The sequence below is a fragment of the Lolium perenne genome, chromosome 2, assembly GCF_019359855.2.
Source record: "Lolium perenne isolate Kyuss_39 chromosome 2, Kyuss_2.0, whole genome shotgun sequence".
Lineage (NCBI taxonomy): Eukaryota > Viridiplantae > Streptophyta > Magnoliopsida > Poales > Poaceae > Lolium > Lolium perenne.
Window position 1 is genome coordinate 303335911 of NC_067245.2, and position 19035 is coordinate 303354945.

The following is a 19035-nucleotide window of genomic DNA, read 5'->3' on the forward strand; positions in this document are numbered from 1 at the left end:
GCTGTATCCGGCTGCTCCTGGGAGGCTAAGGTAGACGAAGGTCTCTCTCACAGGGCAGCGCTAAGACTAGAATGAAGTAAGAATGATCGATCCCCTGCACGAGAGGGGGTAGTGCGGCTTATATAGGCACCGGCACTTTACATATAAGACCCTATAGTTCATCGGCCGGCTTGGCCGGCTTCGGCTTCCGCTCCTTCCCGAGGCAGTGACGTCAGGAGCCGTTGAGGCCTCATGGCCTGTCCCATCCGGCTGCCACGGTCAGCGGTATGGAGAGGAGGTGTCCCTGTCGCCGTCAGCCACTGTAGCCAGTACGGCTCGACGTAGGCCATGATGGCCTGTCCGGCGCGCGGCACTATTGCTCCACAGTGGCCCGCGCTTTACGGAAGATGAAGTCAGCGTGGACTTTGGGAACCCGGATTACCAACCCGGTTCCTTCCAGTGCAAGACTCGCCAGCCTCGAGTCGGTCTGAGGTACAAACCCCTAGTCGGATATGGCTTGTAGAAGCCGGCCCAGCTACAGCATTGGCGGCCGTAGCCAGGCCGACTAGGACCTAGAGCCAGCCGGCTTCCGGACCAGCCGGCCACGGCTCTAGCCGGCTGCTCCTCAGCCGGCCTTTGCCGCGAGCCGGCCAGTGGCCAGCCGGCTGCTCCGCGTCCATTGCCCTACCCGGGGTCTTCCCCCCGACATGCCGCTGCTGATGACTTCGCCCTTCGATCGGCAATTTCTTTCAAGATCATGTCGCGTAGTACATGTGTGTTGCCTTCACCTCCTTGTCCATTCCCGAAGTGTTAGCGGTCAAAATCATGAAGTCCCCCTTCCTTTTGTTCATTAAGACTCTCATTCTCGATCACGATCATGAAGTCCCCCTTCCTTTTCTTCATTAAGACTCTACCTCTCATCACTTTTCTCGCCGTGGATGAGCAAGTTTGCTCAGATATTGGAGAGGCACTTATCGATCGATGCTTGGACCATGTCGAGTGATGCCGCTTCAATCACAATGAGCTTGGCCTTTTTGTTGCCGATGGGGCGCTCGCCAAGGTTGCCAACGGCGCTTCCAAATCAAGGACATTGTCAACTGTCTTCGGTGAATTGAATGCGTGCCAACCTCCACTTCTCATGTTCTTTGAGCTTGGTGTGGCAATGTGATGGTAGTGAAAATAACCATCTTTATCCATGTTTAAATCGCATATTAAGTCAAGCAATTGATAAAAATATCTCTCTAGCCTTGCTAATAATTACTAATTATTGTAAAGATATGCAAATTCTTGTCTTGAATTGTGTGATGCAGGAAGTTATGTTTTTATGGCGAAATCTGGAGTAAATCAGAAAGAATCATGAGTGCGAATGCTCACAACTGTGCCGTGAGCCATCTTCAGTTACCGTATAGTATTAAGTATTCCTATATGGGCGGTTAAGGGTGTCGAGTTTGATGATGCATCATGTATTTTACTCATCCGTTTATAACAGTCCTAGCATGCAAATCAACAGGGGCACAGCTTGTATCATATTAGAGACTTTGGCTGGGGAAAAAACAGTAGAAAAGTATGTGTTTGTACCACCAACGATGAGATTAAAATGACCAGCCCTGTGGCAGAGTGGTGGAAGCCAGCGTCTACTGAACATATACACTGAGAAATCAATTACAGAACACAAAAGATGGTCAAAACAAATTTTATTATGCTTCTTGTGAAACTTCAGGAATGATTTGTATTGCTCACAAAGCTTCAGACACAACAACGATGCAAAGTACTACAAATATGTGCATGTCATTTTCTCTCATAAGAATTACAAGCACTCCGGCCAAGGTCTGGAATCAGATCAGGCAAGTCTACATAATCACAGTATCTGTTATCTAAGGAACTAAAAGGCTACATCCTTTTTCATCCAAAAGGAGCAAGCATATCCAAATGCTTGGTCAAATCCAGTAGCCTCCTCAGTTCCTTGCATGAGAATGAGGTAACTTCTTCTGCAATAGGGAAAAGATGATTATTAGAAACCACTGACCAGCTAGTTAGCAGATGTGTCAAGCATAATAATTCAATTTCAAACATTACAAAACTAGTCATACAAGAGAAAGACAACTGAGGAGGCAGAATTGCATCAAAATGCAGATATACAGGCAGCTTGGCAGAACAGGCTCCATGAGAAAGGCAGAATCATCATTGGATGGCAACAAGAGATATGATACAAAAAAAAGCAATTGAAAAACAGCAACTTCACAACTCAATTCATCCAAATGAAGGGGCACTGTCTCCCAGTGCATTGGATTTGGCAGCTCATGTCATTCAAGAAAGGGAGGATTTGAAAAGAGAACCATCAGCGGCAATGTATTTGACCTCAATGTAATTTCAGTCCGCATCATGGTAGGATCGCTCTTAGGCAACCCTCATCATCTGGTTCAGCATATTATTCAACCAAACCAAAAATTACTGCAAATTTTTCTTCTTTTTCAAAGGCAAAGGCCAGGATCAATTTCTCAAGAATAAAAGAAATGTACGGCAAAACTAGACAGTAGCAACTCAAGATACAAGAAATACAAATGTCTGTGACACTGAGGCGGCTCAGATATAAAATGGGTTGTAAGTTTGTTTATCAGCACGAAGAGATAAATCTCTTCAGAGTGGTGCATGACTTTTCTCATCATAGCCTTCTGGTTCACTAGGCAGAACAATGTTATGAAGTTGTCACTTGATGTCTTGCATCAATCCTCAAACAAAAAGGAACTAATTTCAAGGCAAAAAACAAGTAACAGTTTCTCAAAAACAGAAGACCTCATGAGAACAATATTATGAAAGCAATAGCAAATAACCGAATAACAAAGATACAAATACTACTCATGAGAACAATGTTATGCAAGACCTCAGATTTGTCGGTTAATGTCATATTATATCTGCTTTCTCAAGAGGTTCTCCCTGAAACAGGGGCTTGAGTCCACAGAGCATCCATTTTGCAGACAAGATCATCACTGGAACAACAAATAATTTATAATCAAGATATTTAGCAGCACAGACATCGGCTAAATCAAATTTAGCACACCAATTCACCCTAACTAGTAAAATATCAAAAAGCACTAACAAGAGAGACATTGAAGATGCCTCAGATTTGTCGATTGATGTCATATTGTATCTGCTTCATCAAGGGGTTCTCCCTGAAACAGGGTCTTGAATCCACAGAGCATCCATTTTGCAGACAGAATCATCACTGGCAAAACGGACAAATATATGCAATGCACAAAGTTACCAAATCAGAATTACAAACTTCAATTCACCCTACCAACTAAAATAAAACAGCACACATTAAAACTGTCTCAGATTTGTCGAGTGATGTCATATTATATCTGCTTCATCAAGGGGTTCTCCCTGAAACAGGGTCTTGAATCCACAGAGCATCCATTTTGCAGACAGAATCATCATTGGCAAAACAGAAGATATAATGCAATGTAGAAAGTTGCAAAGCCAGAATTACACACTCCAATTCACCCTAACAATTAAAACAACTAGGTACGAGGCAGCACACATTATAAAATGTCTCAGAATTGTCGATTGATGTCATATTATATCTGCTTCATCAAGGGGTTCTCCCTGAAACAGGGTCTTGAATCCACAGAGCATCCATTTTGCAGACAGAATCATCATTGGCAAAACAGAAGATATAATGCAATGTAGAAAGTTGCAAAGCCAGAATTACACACTCCAATTCACCCTAACAATTAAAACAACTAGGTACGAGGCAGCACACATTATAAAATGTCTCAGAATTGTCGATTGATGTCATATTATATCTGCTTCATCAAGGGGTTCTCCCTGAAACAGGGTCTTGAATCCACAGAGCATCCATTTTGCAGACAGAATCATCATTGGCGAACTTTTAGTAAATGACCATTAAAATTACCACAACAATTCAAGACTTAATATAACATAATTCGATTTATCATAGCCATCAAGATCACAAGGGTGAGGTAAGCAGGATGTTCTTCAGATGGTAGGCTTAGGCACAGGACAACCATGATGCACAAAGTTCATATCAATCAACCCACCTCTAGGCAGTGGTTCATATTAACGAAAGATGTAGCAAGAGATTTTGGAAGCATAACTATAAAGAGTCACCTACCAATATCAATCAACCCACCTCTAGGCAGTGGTTCATAATAACAAAAGATGTAGCGAGAGATTTTGGAAGCATAACTATAAAGAGTCACCTACCACGTTAAACCCACCATGTATCACTATGTGCCTCATTGACTGGGCAACTTTGAGAAAGAACAATCTCAAGACGCCAAAGGTGAGAAAGGCACGTGCAGCACATTACAACTAAAGAGATTTGTACATAAATGGGTAGAGTAGAGTTGGATGAAACGGCGTGTGATAGTAGCAGTAACTTGTGGTAGCAACAGATGTGGCGAGAGATTTTGGAAGCATATCAACAAACTGCTAGCTCCCACGTTAAACCCACCGGGGATCAATATGTGCCTCTATGACTGGGCAACTCTGAGAAAGAACAATCTCAAGAAGCCAAAGGTGTGAGAGGCACGCGCAAGCGAATAGTCAACCAGTATCAAAGGTAACAGAGATGGAACACATTCATCACACATCAGTAGCATAAATTATCTACGGTATATATTGTGTAGAAACAGTAAATCTGGGAGTAGAAGAAAGCAAGAACTTACCCTCTCATGTCTCGGCCTTCTTCTCAGGCGAAGCAGAGGTCGGGGACGAGCCAGCAGCCGCAGGAGGGGCGTCGTGCGAGCAGCAGCCGCCGGCGCCGTGGTGATGGTGGTGGTGGTGCTTCTTGGGCTGCGGCTGCCTTAGCATCTTGCGCATGTCGTAGGCGTCCTCCCCGTCGGCGTAGTACTTGGCCTCGATGTCGTGGATCTGGTAGCCGAGGGTGGAGGTGTAGAGGTTGAAGGCGGCGCGGTTGGAGCGGCGGACGTGGAGGGAGACGTACTCGGCGCCGAAGACCTGGTCCATGGAGGCCTGGGCGGCGGACATGAGCTTGGTGGCGAGGCCGAGCTTGCGGTGGGAGCGGAGCACGGCGAGGGAGGTGATGTGGCCGTGGCAGGGCTCCGAGGGGTCCTCCTCCATCTTGGCGAGCACGTAGCCGACGATGCGGCCGCCGTAGTCCTCGGCGACGAAGAGCAGCTGCGGCCACGAGAGCATGTGGTAGAAGTAGTACTTCATCTGGTAGTTCTCCGGCAGGCACATCAGGTTGCACGCCTGCATCGCCAGCAGGTCGTCGATCGTCGCCTGCCGGATGCACACCATCTTCGCCGGCGAAGATGAGTCGCCGCTACCCGATCTACGAATTGGGTTGTGTGGTGGTCTCTTCGCCGGCGAGATGAGGTGATGGTGATGGAATCGGCGGCGGCGTGTATTAATAGAGGTGAGATGGGGAAAGGAGGAGAGACCTTGACCTAACCCTAAAGGGAAGGGCTCAAATAGGCCCATGGGCTCAAATAATCTGAAGGAAGGGCTCAAATAACCCTTAAGGAAAGGGCTGAAATAAGCCTTTGGGCCAAGCCCAGGTAGCACAAGATATGGCCATTGTAATAATGCAGATTTGGCAAAATTCGTTTGAAAAATGGCCGTTGTTAGAGCATCTCCACCAGCGCTCTCCAAATAAGCGCCACCAGGTGCCGGCGGTCCTGCCCCAATTTGGGGAGCGGTTGCACACACTGGCAACCCCAAAGAATCCCGAAAAATTACTTTTGAACAATCAACCACGGAATTTCATTTGAATGTACATAAAATTTAATGAAACTTGAATTTATAACTAGACTTAACCCTAATCGATTGGCCGTCGATTGGGGTGCGCAACGGGCATGCCTCGTCGTCATTCTTCCCCTTTGCCGCCTACAGCCGTGCCTAGCTCTTCGCCCTTGCTTCGCGCATTTGACGGTGGAGCATGGCTGCCGGTGACGTTAGAGCTTGCCGGCGGCGCTGCCCCCTCAGCGCCGCCAGCCACGTCTCGCTTGCTTGTGGGCGGCCGCCTCGGCCTGGCGCTGAGCGTTGAGCTCAAGCGCGAGATCTTGACAGCATGCTCAAAGTTGGCGTCGTTGATGTACTCGAGTTGTTCCTCCTGCAGCCTCCGGAAGCGATGCACGTTGAAGGAGGCCAAGATCGCCGCCTGCTCCGCGTCACAGTGGACCTGTTGCCCACTTCGCCACCTCCTCCTCCGCCTCGGCTTCTGGGTCTGCATCAACGCCTCATTCTATTCGTCGAACTAGGATTCGCCGGAGTCGAAGTCTGGTAGCTAGAACTCAGCGTTGGGCTATGGCGAGGCCACGTGCTTAGGCTGCGACGGTGGTTGCGACGTACGGTCGTTCCGGCCTAGCATCAAGTACGTCGTCGCTAGCTGCCGCGACATTGTTCTGGAGAGGAGAGCGTCGGTGGTGGAGAGGAGAGGCTAGTGCGGCATCATAAATAGGCGGAACCAACTCACCGCAAAGCATCCAAGGCGTCACATTTACGGTGATGTCTACGCATGGAGAACTGGCGGCATCATCAGCAACCGGTGGCATACGAGGCATCACATCTATGATGGTGTCGGCTGTTGAGTCACTGACATGACCGGCCCACAAACAGAGTCCGACGTGGCGCGAGGCACCAGCGGCCGTTCGACACCCCGCGCGAAGGGGCGGGCGCCGGTGGCCCAATTTTGTCGTGCTATTGGGCTCCCCTCTTAGCACTGAAAAAATAACACGCTTGAGTGAGTTTCTAAAAACCCATCAAGATTCTAGAAGTGGGTGAATGTTTGATATAATTTTAAAAAAAAAATCCAACGAGATAAAATTTTAAAAAAAGCAATCAGATTTTCCGGTAAAAGTTCAATCACACTTCAGGAAAACAAAACGAAAGCGAAGTCTTCACCATTTGGACTGTGAACTTCAAACTGGACAAAACTTGCCCGCTGAAAGTCAAGTTTCCAGGTAAGTAGTACGTACCCTGCCATCCATGAGGAATTCTATTTTTCGAGAAAATTTTCAAACTAATATTTCAGCAAGCTGAAATCCAAGATACATGCAAGCATACAACTACAAAACACGAGAACATTCTCCAAAAAAAGAGGGTACAAGCATACATGGGTTCTCAGAGAATTTTTGTTTCAAGTGGCTCGATACAAAGTACAAAGTTCAACAGTTAGTTTTTCCAACAGAACAGAAGCTCGTTCACGACAAGCTTTGATAACACAGTTCTGAACTAATCAACATTACAAAGCTTATGATGCCCCATCGGCTGCAAGAAAAGGGTTGGCAATCTCATCAGTTCCATCAGTTGGTGACACCAGCATGACTGCAGTACCTCTACACACCTGCAAGATATAATATCAATTTATCAGTAGATGTATGGCAAGACCATCTCAACAATTACAGATAAAAAAAACACGAAAATGATAAAGGAGGAAACAATAAATTGCATATCCAAACAAAACAACTATTTCAAAAAACTAAATCAGTCGCAATCATATAGTTTCCTACTTTCTTTTCGGTGACCAAGATAGAAACCAGTTTGTTGAGAAACGTTAAGTATATACGGATGGTAACAAACTACAAAATATTCAAATTATAGAGGAAAGGTTGAAGTCACATATGAAGAGACTATAGTAAATGAGTACTTACTATGAGACCAAGTTGTCTGGTTTTCGTTGTCAATTTCAATGGGTCATCTTGCTCTACAAAAGAAAATTGCACGATCAGATACTATTACACAAAACATGGCACTGTATTAGAAAGAAAAGCATTATTCTCTCCAAATGTGCAAGAGTCATTATGATCATGGTGTTCACAGAAAACATCATTCCACATTTGTTGTAATATATTTCTACATTCATAGCACTCCTAAAAATTTAGCCTTGCCCAGATGTTAGTGGAACACAGCATAACATGATAAACAAATAAGCCAAGCACAGAGAAAACAGGAATGCCAAGTTGCCAACTGTCTCCAAATTATCTATGCAAATTGTGCTCGTAACTTGCATCCAAAATCCTGACTCTAAAATGTCAATGATAAAAAAAAATGGATTGACCATAAGGAAGCCTAGATAAGTAGTTGGAATTTGCAGCTTTGTGCTGGGCTCTGTGGAAATTGAGGAATCGAGTATGTTTTGAGTTTAAGCTGATTAAAACGCCTGCATAAATCATTTGTTATGCATGTTCCTTTTTGAGGTATTGGGCAGGCCTTCAGTCACTGGATGAAAAGTGTGATATCTTAGCAGGTGCTGACGAGGTGCTGATGCAATCCAGGTGATGGCGCTTTCCCTACAATCTCCTTCTTTGAGGGAGAGGATTCTGCAGATTGATGATCACCAGAGCTCATCGGACAAAGAGGACCAGGCATAGTGAGCTCAAAGGCGGTGGTCAATCTGCTGTTATCTTCACTGTCTGGTTCCTATGCACATGGTCAGTTTTCCTACTTGTCTTGTTGAATGTTGAGCCGGTGTGCTCCAGTTTGGGAGTGCATATCTCCAGTTTAGGGTAGCTTGCTGTTGTAAGAATTGCTATATTAAAACTGGCTCTCTAGCTCTTTTCCTTTTTTTTTTTTTTCATTTTCTTCTTCTTTTGGAAAAAAAAGTGTCCTGAGGGCACGTACTGGGATCTTTGTTCCGTAATCTTTTGATAGTGGAACCCAGAGCATTTATGCTTCATATGAAAAAAATGCTAAATAAGTAAGTACCTCTTTCAGACTCAACTGCTTCATCCAGCACTAGGTTCAGCAACTGGTCATAGCCCTTCAAAGTTCCAGTAACTGCAGATATGCATGTGTGAGGTTAGTACATGACTGAAGATTATTATTGGAAGAAAATTACAAGAGATCTAACAGTTACAAGCGCTCCCTGGGTCTGATCAGAGGCCAGTATATGACTCCTAGAAGAACATTACAGGAGATGGAACAACTACAAGGGCTCCATGGGCCCAAGGCCAGTATATGACTGCTACATGAACATTACAGGAGATAGAGCCAATACAAGTGTTCCATGGATCTGGGACACTTGATTATGAGGTAAAATACTTTCCAACTAGCAAGAGAGAACCCACATCAAGTTTTACAGACAAACAGACCCACCAAAAAGGAGTTGCAAGCAAGCACAAGCTTGTAAATTACTCCCTCCGCTCCAAAATAAGTGTCACAAATTTATCTAGATTCCTATGTATCTATCACTAAAACACGGCGAATGTAGACAAATCAACAACAGTTATTTTGGAACGAAGGGAGTAGTTGTGACAAACAGTCCATATAACACATCAAGATAACCATGTCCCAAGTTATTTAGTTTTGATTCTCCACCCTGTACAAACATGTACGACAGCACAAATCTAGACTAGATAGACAAACCACATCAAGACATCTGTGTGAGTAGACTAACACAATAGCACGCCAAGGACGATATTAGACAGAAACAAAATGCAGAAACAGAATCAGATGCATTTGGAGACTAACTTTATAGTTACATGAATACACTCGAATTACTGAATACTATCAAATACTGCACATGCAATAGAGCTCAACACAGCAAAATATGGGTCCCCAACGGATCTGATGATGTACGTAGAGCTGAATAACACAGAGAGAGAAAAGGAAGATTTGGCGACGCGAATCAACCTTGGCGGCCGCCGGTGAGCTTGACCTGGACGCCCTTGTCGACGAACTTGGCTAGGTCAAGTGCGGTCTCCTTGCGCCCCGCCTGAACAAGCAATCATCAAACACCAACACGGGCTCGCATCATCAGTAAAGAAATCGCACGAATCGAATCTGCAAACTAGTCCGCGCACCACAGTGCCAGCCAAGCTTACCATCTCGATCTCAGCAACCCGACCGAATCCTTCGTCGACCTGCTCTCGCCGTAGCTAGCGCCTCAAAAACTCGGCGGAGATTTTGCCCTAGAAATCGACCTGCCGCCGCAGCTCAGCAGCACTCTCGCGTAGGGAACCGGAAGCAGCTCGGGACTCAGTGGCTGTGGGCTATGGGAGAGGAAAGGCTCTTCTACCCGAGGCGGCCCATGTAGAGTTTCCTCATGGGCCATGTAGAACCTACATGACTTATTGGGCTTTTTAACCTGCAACGTGTCAGCCCAGTAAAGCCCGCTAAGATCCTCGCGAGCCCGCGACCAGCGCGTCAATTGTTTTCTTCCTTCCTTTGCGCGGCCGCTGCCTTCCTCCGCCCGGCCTATTCGTCCGCCGGTGATTCCGGCGCTCCGCCGCTCGAGTCCGCCAGCATCCGCAACTCAGCCGCCGGTGCACGGGAGATTGCGAGGGAACCGTCGCCCGACCGGTGCTCGAGCCGCGAGTACCACCGACGGCGGCTCCTCGCTTGGACTGCCCGCCAGCCAGGTCGCCGCGGTCGGTTTCTTCCAGGCGGCTGCAGGAAGCGAAGGTGATTGCCGCACTTCTCGCCGTAGAATCCGACGTCCCCGCGCTCGGCGGGGCATTTTTTTTATTTGTGGGCGGCTTCCAGCTCACAAGGATAGCTTTGACTTGGGCGAGCGAGGAGGATGCCTGTTCTGGCGCCGCCTTGCACGTGTTCGACGAAACGCCTTGACCGCCTCTTTTCATTTCCACGCTACTCATTCACTCCGCTAATGATGGTTGTGCGTTTGTTACCGTTGCAGTGAGCTATTGATCGCAACAAGTACTTGGGGTCTACTTGGAACCAGCACGGGCAATGTCGGCAATGTGAGTCCTCCCGATCATGATACCGCCTTACTGGAATACTAGAACCGGATGAATACGTCTATCAGTATTGGTTGCGCCAAGCGCTTCTGCTCCTTCGTTGCATACACATTCCAGATTCCACTAACTGTCATTTGTTACCTAAGCTGGCAGCTGCGCAATGCTGTCCACCTAACCTGCTCGCTGTTGAATGGCCCTGCAGGGAGGAAGATAGCGACACGCTCCGAATACTTGTGGCCACCGACTGCCATCTAGGCTACATGGAGAAGGATGAGATACGCAGGTTCGATTCGTTCCAGGCTTTTGAGGAGATATGCTCATTGGCAGCGCAGAAGAAGGTTGGCAGGAGCACTAGTTTCTTTGCGTTCATTCAGTTGTGGGCCACTCATTGAATGCGTGTAATAACTGGGATGAGACTGTTTGCAGGTAGACTTTGTGCTTCTGGGTGGCGACCTGTTCCATGAGAACAAGCCTTCGCGCTCAACCTTGGTGAAGACCATCGAGATTCTGCGACGCTACTGCCTAAATGATCTGCCAGTGAAGTTCCAGGTTGTCAGCGATCAGACAATCAACTTCCCAAACAGGTTTAGTAATGATACTCGTTTCTCGGAATTCCATTTGGTCTCTATATCGTGTATGAAAACCTTAGGGAAGATGTGTTAACATACATATTATTCTACTTCGTTTTTTGACACGCGTTTTTCTTATTCCTTATTAGATTTGGCCAAGTGAATTATGAGGATCCAAATTTCAATGTTGGCTTGCCTGTTTTCACTATCCATGGAAATCATGATGATCCAGCTGGGGTGGTATGAGCATCTTTTCTGTTCTTCTGAAATTTATGGGTTCCTACTGAACATGTGTTTATTATGGCCATTGCTTTACACAATCATTCATTTTCCAATGTTGTAGGATAACCTCTCTGCTATTGATATCCTTTCGGCTTGCAATCTAGTAAATTATTTCGGTAAGATGGACCTTGGTGGCTCTGGTGTTGGTCAAATAGCAGTTCATCCAGTACTCGTAAAAAAGGTGAGCTAAATCGGGCCCATGCAGTATCATGATTTCTCAGATGCCAATTCTATAACGTCCTATTATTTCAGGGTACAACTACAGTTGCACTATATGGCCTTGGGAACATTAGAGATGAGCGCCTTAACAGAATGTTTCAGGTGCGTTTGCATTGAGCTGGTTTGGTTTGAGTTTTTATACTAACGCATCACTGGAGCTAGAAATTTGTGCATCTTTGCACACCTGCAAATCAGTCACCCCTTAATGATGTCTTATTCTGTATCTCAACACTTCAGACACCTCATTCAGTACAATGGATGCGACCTGAAACTCAAGATGGTATGTCAGTATCTGACTGGTTCAATATCCTGGTTCTTCATCAGAACAGGTATGCACATCAAGTGAATATCAACAAAGAAAATTAGTTTTCTCATATATTTTAGTTCTTAATCATGTTTACTGGGAAGCAATTTTATACTGGGATTCACACAGGATAAAGACAAACCCGAAAAGTGCTATAAATGAGCATTTCTTGCCACGTTTTCTGGACTTTGTGGTATGGGGCCATGAGCATGAATGCCTTATCGATCCCCAGGTAATAAATTGGGACTCCCCTTTGAAATTTTTGTATATCACAAAGTCCAGAAAAGATGGAAAAAACTTACTCTGACTATGCCTTCTGATTAATTGCTTATAGGAGGTCCCTGGGATGGGGTTTCACATCACTCAACCAGGCTCGTCGGTTGCAACCTCCCTGATTGATGGTGAAGCAAAACCAAAGCATGTTCTCTTGTTAGAAATCAAGGTCAGTTTTACAACTCTCTTCTTTCATGTTAAATAAGCTCATTTGTGGTGTTCAGTGTTTTCTCATTCCTTTATATATTGCTTAATAGGGAAATCAATATAGGCCAAACAAAATACCTTTGAGATCTGTCAGACCTTTTGAGTATGCTGAGGTACGCCATTCACTGCTTCGTGCTTATTTCAGTAAGTGAATCTCACAGTGTGAAATGTGTAGGTTGTGTTAAAGGATGAAGCAGATGTTGACCCTAATGACCAGGCTTCTGTTCTTGAACATTTGGATAAAATTGTGAGTCTGAAGTTACTCATGTGTGTTCAGAATTTCAGATACTGTCCATTTTATTGAAAATTGAAAGTATGTTGGTGTGCTGGTGTGACTTTGGTCCAAGAACGCAGCATTTGCCATTTTCCTTTGTCTGATAAGATTGTTTTATTTAATGGACGTGATTTTCTCTCAATTTTGAATTACTTTCTCAACTTCAGGTGAGAAACCTGATTGAGAAGAGTAGTCAACCAGCATCCAGTGGATCAGAGCCCAAACTTCCATTAGTTAGAATCAAGGTAACAATATCAGAACGAAAGTTGTCTGCGCAAAAATAATGAAGATCACATAATTGGAAGTTCTCATATTGTTCTACAGGTAGATTACTCTGGGTTTTCAACAATAAACCCACAACGGTTTGGTCAGAAGTATGTCGGCAAGGTACCTCCAACACTAATTTATTAATTACTCAAGTGTCCTCAATCTTAGCTGAATAAACTTTTGGTGGCTTCTTATATAAGGTTGCAAACCCACAAGATATTCTCATTTTTTCAAAAGCGGCGAAGAAGCGCCAGACTGGAGGAGGTATTTCGTTATCTTTCAGAAAGCAGTGCATATGATATCTGATTAGTGAGAGAAAATGTACTAAGCTATGAGATAAAATATATGGTGATTTTGTTTTCTTAACCCTGCCTTTATAAATTGTAGAAAATGTTGATGAATCCGAGAAACTTCGCCCTGAGGAGCTAAACCAACAAACTATTGAAGCTTTGGTTGCTGAAAATAACTTGGTACTTCTTAACACCTCATCACTGTATTATATTCTTCTATCAGAGGGGGTGCACATTAGTATCCATGTTATTCTTATGCCCTTCATTTAATATATGATGCACCAAAATGGCTATTCGGGTCTCATTGAACTTTTCATGGGCTATGAGCTTGTACATACATGAGAAACAGAAGATTATTTTGTTATCTAGGGGGTTTCTTAATTTTGTTCTGTAGATCCCTTGAATAAATTCTAACCTTTGTTTTTACAATGTTGCACATTTCCTTTTGTTCTTAGAAAATGGAGATTCTTCCAGTTGACGACTTGGACATTGCATTGCATGACTTTGTGAGCAAGGATGACAAGACGGCATTCTATGCCTGTTTGCAGCGGAATCTTGATGAAACCAGAGTATGATGCTACTATTGTTGTTTTATCATCAGTCCTGAACGTGACTGCATGATGACTCAGAAGATATCATATGTCTAAGCTCCAAATGTTTGGTTCAAATTTGCAGAAGAAGCTAAATTCTGAAGCAGAGAAATTTAAAATCGAGGAAGAAGATATAATAGTCAAAGTTGGCGAATGCATGCAGGTATAGAGCTTTCTACTATAGTTTTGCAACGAGGTTCTGTCAATGAGGCTAACGGTTGACCATTTTACTCTATAGGAACGTGTAAAGGAAATATCCCTCCGCTCTAAGGGAGACACGCCATTCACATCAATCTCTCAAAATTTGGTGGTTACAAATATCTAAACCCTTATCAGCCACTCTCCCATGGTGTATGCCATTTTTGTGATCTCTTACAATTTATTTTGCTATAATGGTACTTGAACCAGGATACTAGAGGTAAATCTGTAGCAGGGGGAAGTAGCCTCAACACTTTTAGTGATGACGAGGACACCAGGGAGATGCTTCTTGGTACCAGATCTAAAACATCCGGATTTACTAGGCCCTCTAAAGATTCTACTGGTGCTGCTAGAGGTGGAGCTTCCAAAAGAGGCAGGGGAGGAAAAGGCTCAATGAAGCAGACCACTCTTAGTTTCAGCCAATCAAGGTTGTTAAAATTACTTGCCGTCTCATTCTATTTGCAGCATTTAACTTTCTAGTTTAATTTGAAGTATATGCCACCATGGATAAATTTATGGGCTTGTAAAACGATCTTGAAGCTCATGGACTAATGGAATGGGACTCTAAATCAGCTGTATAGTATTTTCATACATTAAGGTTTTCAAATTATTCATCGGCCTACTTGTCATTCATTATGTGGTAAAACGACCACCCAATATTTTCAGGTCAAGTGCTGCTATTCGCAGTGAGGAGGTGGACTCCTCAAGTGAAGAAGCAGAGGACGAGGCAAATTTAGTTGTTGAAAATTCGGTATGTCCATTTCCACTATTTATACATATGCACTATTTATATGTCCATGAAAAATCGACACTAGTAACCTGGAGTACCTTCGACAAATGACTTCATGAACTGCCTTTATTCTTGAATGCTCAAAGGAACCCGAGGACAGTGTCCAGCCGACTGGGCGGAAAAGGCCTGCTCCTAGAGGCAGGGGTAGGGCTAGAGGTACTACAACTGCAAAAAGGGGTAGGAAAACAGACATCGCTTCCATCCAAAGCATGGTGATGAGCAAAGACGATGACAGCGATGAAGATGACAAGCCCAAGAAACCTCCGCCTCGGGTAAGTGAACTTAACCTCCTCCTATTTGTCATGCGGAACATTTTTTTTGTGCTGTTTTGTTGCTATATATATCGAGTAAAACGAGGAGGGTTCTTGAGAGTTTTTTTTTTTTTGTTTCGCAGGTCACTAGGAACTATGGAGCCGTCAGGAGGAGATGATTCCCATGAAGCACTTTTTTTTTTTTGAGAAACAATTCCCATGAAGCACTTGCTTTGGAGGATTTAGGTGTTGGTGTCAGAGTTGCTGGCTTGTTTTTATCAACTAGGCTATCAGTCTGTTTAGAAGCGATTACACGATCTCGTGTACTGTTGGGTGTACCTTGTACACGCTTGGGTGTAACGGATTTATACGCTGAATCCTGGTAGTCAGTTTTGTACATGGCCTGCATATCAGCCAGTCAGTTGTCACATACCAATGTGGATTTTGTCGTCGATGCAGAGGGTGTTCATCAAAACTGATAGTGTTGTGCGTTCTGTGTTCAAGGCTAGTGTGTTGCATTGCGTCTATGTTATACAAAGTATCCACCGATGACAAAAAGATCATTTTTACAGCAATCTACAAAAATACTATTATAATCCTTGTAAGCTCATCGAACACAAGTGCCATCGTTTGCACAAGATGATCTGGAAAAGTATTGCGGATGCAAAAACATGCGCCTACAATAAATGTCACAGTCTAGAGACAGGTTCCTAGAACCTCAAAAACATGCAGGTGACGTTTTATCCAATCTTCTGATGTAGTACTATGCTGTCATCATTCATCCAGCGTTCCAGTTCTCATCTAAAAAACAAGCGTTCCAGTTCTCCCTACCAGGAGCCCTGCTCTGGACTCATGTATGAAGTGAGAGGTGCGCGAGGAGGTGGGCCGGGAATCGGATGGGGGAGAACTCCAAGGCCAGGCGGCCTGGCCACTGGAGCAGCATACTGCAAGCTTGTGTTGTGCACATCTGTCACTGATTAGAGAGAAACAGGTCAGTCCTCCAATGTCAAGTTGTCAACTTGGATGTAATACAGCAAAGAGACTAAGACGAGCTAAACACTTACCGAGAGACTGCTGTCCATAGGGTCCATAATTGCCAGAACTCCACGAAGAAACGTCATCATGGTATGGAACCTGGTGATGGGCAGCTTGAGGTAACGGTTGGGCATGGACTGGAGCCACAGGTCCATAGCCAGAAATCCCATAGTCTCCTGTTGGCCCAGGAGTTTGGTAGAGGTTCGTGCCAGTGATGGGAGCTTCAACTCTTTGGTGCAAATCTGTGTTGCTATGACTAGGATTGTATTCATATCCAGGAAATGGGTAGCTTCCATAGGTTTGATGTTGGTTTGTGGTACTTGGGTAGCTTGGGTGAATTTGATGTTGGTTTGTTGGATAGCTAGGATTTGGGTAGCTTGTCTGGGTCTGATGTTGATACGGGGCACTGAAGTAGCTGGACTGGATTTGATGTTGGTTCCCTGTTGTATTCTGAAAACCTTGAACACCCACCGGTGCACCCGGAGCATAGACACCTTGTCCATATGAGTTGATCATTGGTGGTTGAAAGCCTGACAGAGATGGTCCTGCACCAGAAACGCCCGGAGAAACAATCCCAGTATATGTTGAGCTTACCTGTAAAACAATCCCAGAAAGTCAGGGCATTGCTATATTGCTAAGGATCATTATGGCAAGACACATGGAGAGAACAGATTCAGAAAGAACAAGTGAAACTGTACATTTTGGTTATTCAAATTGTCATAGCTGAGAGTCGGGGTTCTTGGCAGCAAACGCTTCATCTCATCTAGGTTTGCCTGGGCATCATCCCTAGAAAGCTCTACAAATATTACCTGTGCACAATTTAAAAAAAAAGAGTTGAATATAAAAAACGTTAAGTGGCCAAAAGATGTGTTACATCATCATTATGTTTCAAACCTCATCGAAAGATTCCTTTGAACCAGGCATGTCCTTTGACTGTGGCAAGAAAAAATTAACTGAAAAGAGGAAAATTTAGTAAATTAGTAGCTACCAGTTATAGTTAACAACCACAAGAATACCATCTTAATTAAACTCAGAGAACAGTAATGCATCGAGATAGATTACCTGTCATCTGGTCAACCGCTTCAGCTGGTACATCCTTCCCCATCTCCATGAATCGTTTTGCTGCCCGGGAATTGAGTTCACTTGGCAATGGGAAAACGACCACAGCAATCTGTTGCAGAGAAGATACACGCCATCCAACAATAGCATTTGTTAACTGATGAATAACAGCTCCTGGAAAATTGTACATCTCTCTTTCAGAATCTTACTTTACGGTAGTTTGCAAATGGTCTCATCTTGCGAATACGTGCACTTTTGTACACGTTGGTCTGGTCGATGATGTAATTGCGAGGGATCTTTGCAGCTCTATCCAGCAGCGTGTTGAAAATCGTTGTAGCATGATCCATCAACCGATCAAAACGCTCACCATAGTTGTTCTTACGCAACAACCCTGGCACCTGCAGATGGAGAGCACAATGAAATGAAAAGCAATTCCAGGTGAAACAGAATAATACAGCTTGTGAGATGGCTGGGTTTGCGCGCGGCGAAACCTTCATTTGGTCCAATGCGAGGTTAGTCCCAAGAAGGACGAAGCGTTTCTCGGGATGATCCTTGACCCACTTCTCTGCCCAGGTTGATTTCCCCGAAGCAGGGAGGCCAACCATCATCATAACCTCACATTCCCCTTGCTCTGCAAACACAGGCCCAGATACTGCGTGCCCGTCCGCAAAAGCTGAGGTCCATGGCTCATAGCCTTCAACCGGCTCCAGCCCATCCTCCCTGCTAAACTGCATCTCGACGACGACATTCTTCAGCAGCACATGTGGGAAGATTGCAGACTCCCATTGCATCGGCCTTAGAGGAGCACCACCAACCAAACCAAGACCTGTCTCGCTTGCATTGAAGCACTGGGCAATGCCAAGCCACTCGCCGTTCTTGGAGAACCCGATGGATGCCATGGGCTTAGAATCAAGGTCGACGGCGCAGACGATCGTGTCCCCGACCCCGAACCTGGCGCCGTAGTCGAAGAACTTGCCGTGGTGGGAGAGCTTCCCCGTGCCCCCGAACCCGAAGCCGTGGCCGGACTCCCCGAGGCCGCCCACGGAGTCGTCCCCCCTGGAGACCCCGACGCGGCAGAGGTGGCGCTGGTCGGGCTCCGTGTCCTCCATCTCCACGGGCTGCTCCGCCAGGATCCTGCACCCGAAGCAGTACCGCCCGCCGCCCCTGACGCCGGCCGTCGCCCGCGCGCCGGACCAGCAGTAGGCGAACCCGCCCCCGTGCAGCGCCTGGCCCCGCAGCCCGCCCCCGCTGACGTCGAAATCTGGAGAGTTGGCCAGTGGGAGTGAGGGTTAGCGAACAGAGGTGACTCGGCGGGCGTGAGTACGTACCGATGTTGCAGTCCGCCGGGTTGAGCCCCACGGGCGGCGGCGGCTTCGGCTCCGCGTGGACGGCGTGGCGGGGGCGCTTCGGCGGTGGCTGCGCGGCCTCGTCGGCCGTCGACGCCATTGGCGGGCTGGCTGGCTAGGGCCGGTGGAGTTCGCGGCGGAGGAGAAATCTGCTGGTCGGTGTTTCAGTTCGGGTCGATCGACTCGATTGGGACGGAATCGTAGAGGCAAAGGCAGAGGATTTTTTTTTTTTTTTTTTTTTTTTTTTGTTTTTGATGTGAAGGCAGATGATGATTTAATTAAGAGGAAGTCGGTCGAGGCTTCGAGTCGGTATCTCTATGTCAAGGAGATTTTTCTCCTAAAATAAATTTTAAAAAGATCTTTCATATAATTACGTAGGAGTACTTCTCTCTACCATCGTAGGATGGACCTCGTCTG

General features: G+C 45.5%; 4 protein-coding genes and 1 non-coding gene across 7 annotated transcripts; 1 reads left to right on the forward strand and 4 right to left on the reverse strand.

Annotated features, from left to right (window-relative positions):
- Window positions 1-1658: 1658 nt before the first annotated feature.
- Window positions 1659-5355, reverse strand: LOC127337011 (N-terminal acetyltransferase A complex catalytic subunit NAA10). 2 transcript variants are annotated; one of them, XM_051363873.2, is made up of 2 exons: window positions 4668-5354; window positions 1659-1967 (listed from the first exon to the last, which is right to left on the reverse strand). In XM_051363873.2, the coding sequence occupies exon 1, from the start codon at window positions 5260-5262 to the stop codon at window positions 4672-4674; it is 591 nt and encodes a 196-aa protein (XP_051219833.1). In that variant the 5' UTR covers window positions 5263-5354; the 3' UTR covers window positions 1659-1967; window positions 4668-4671. The 2 variants fall into 2 exon arrangements, with proteins under 2 accessions (XP_051219833.1, XP_051219834.1); XM_051363874.2 differs by lacking the exon at window positions 1659-1967 and adding an exon at window positions 2968-3202 and having other exon boundaries at window positions 4668-5355.
- Window positions 2559-2650, reverse strand: LOC127337278 (small nucleolar RNA Z221/R21b). Its single transcript, XR_007873693.1, has one exon. It is a non-coding gene; the product is annotated as a small nucleolar RNA Z221/R21b (small nucleolar RNA).
- Window positions 5356-7032: 1677 nt separating the features above from the next.
- On the reverse strand, window positions 7033-9961 carry LOC127337010 (sm-like protein LSM7). The gene is made up of 5 exons (XM_051363871.2): window positions 9789-9961; window positions 9598-9679; window positions 8671-8742; window positions 7617-7669; window positions 7033-7309 (listed from the first exon to the last, which is right to left on the reverse strand). The coding sequence occupies exons 1-5, from the start codon at window positions 9789-9791 to the stop codon at window positions 7217-7219; spliced, it is 303 nt and encodes a 100-aa protein (XP_051219831.1). The 5' UTR covers window positions 9792-9961; the 3' UTR covers window positions 7033-7216.
- A 161-nt stretch (window positions 9962-10122) lies between these two features.
- Window positions 10123-15681, forward strand: LOC127337007 (double-strand break repair protein MRE11). Of its 2 annotated transcripts, XM_071826780.1 has the most exons (24): window positions 10123-10368; window positions 10604-10667; window positions 10867-11002; window positions 11091-11248; window positions 11383-11473; window positions 11577-11696; window positions 11768-11836; window positions 11972-12063; window positions 12168-12270; window positions 12373-12480; window positions 12569-12631; window positions 12694-12765; window positions 12960-13037; window positions 13117-13179; window positions 13260-13323; window positions 13447-13529; window positions 13805-13918; window positions 14025-14102; window positions 14178-14246; window positions 14348-14565; window positions 14804-14888; window positions 15014-15199; window positions 15322-15356; window positions 15392-15681. In XM_071826780.1, coding segments are annotated over exons 2-24 (2097 nt in total). In that variant the 5' UTR covers window positions 10123-10368; window positions 10604-10656; the 3' UTR covers window positions 15393-15681. The 2 variants fall into 2 exon arrangements, with proteins under 2 accessions (XP_071682881.1, XP_051219828.1); XM_051363868.1 differs by having other exon boundaries at window positions 15322-15681.
- A 60-nt stretch (window positions 15682-15741) lies between these two features.
- Window positions 15742-18808, reverse strand: LOC127337009 (uncharacterized). Its single transcript, XM_051363870.2, has 8 exons — window positions 18601-18808; window positions 17764-18533; window positions 17482-17670; window positions 17276-17384; window positions 17108-17166; window positions 16912-17022; window positions 16243-16807; window positions 15742-16151 (listed from the first exon to the last, which is right to left on the reverse strand). Exons 1-8 carry the CDS (start codon window positions 18716-18718, stop codon window positions 16006-16008), a joined length of 2067 nt encoding a protein of 688 aa, XP_051219830.1. The 5' UTR covers window positions 18719-18808; the 3' UTR covers window positions 15742-16005.
- Window positions 18809-19035: the final 227 nt, after the last annotated feature.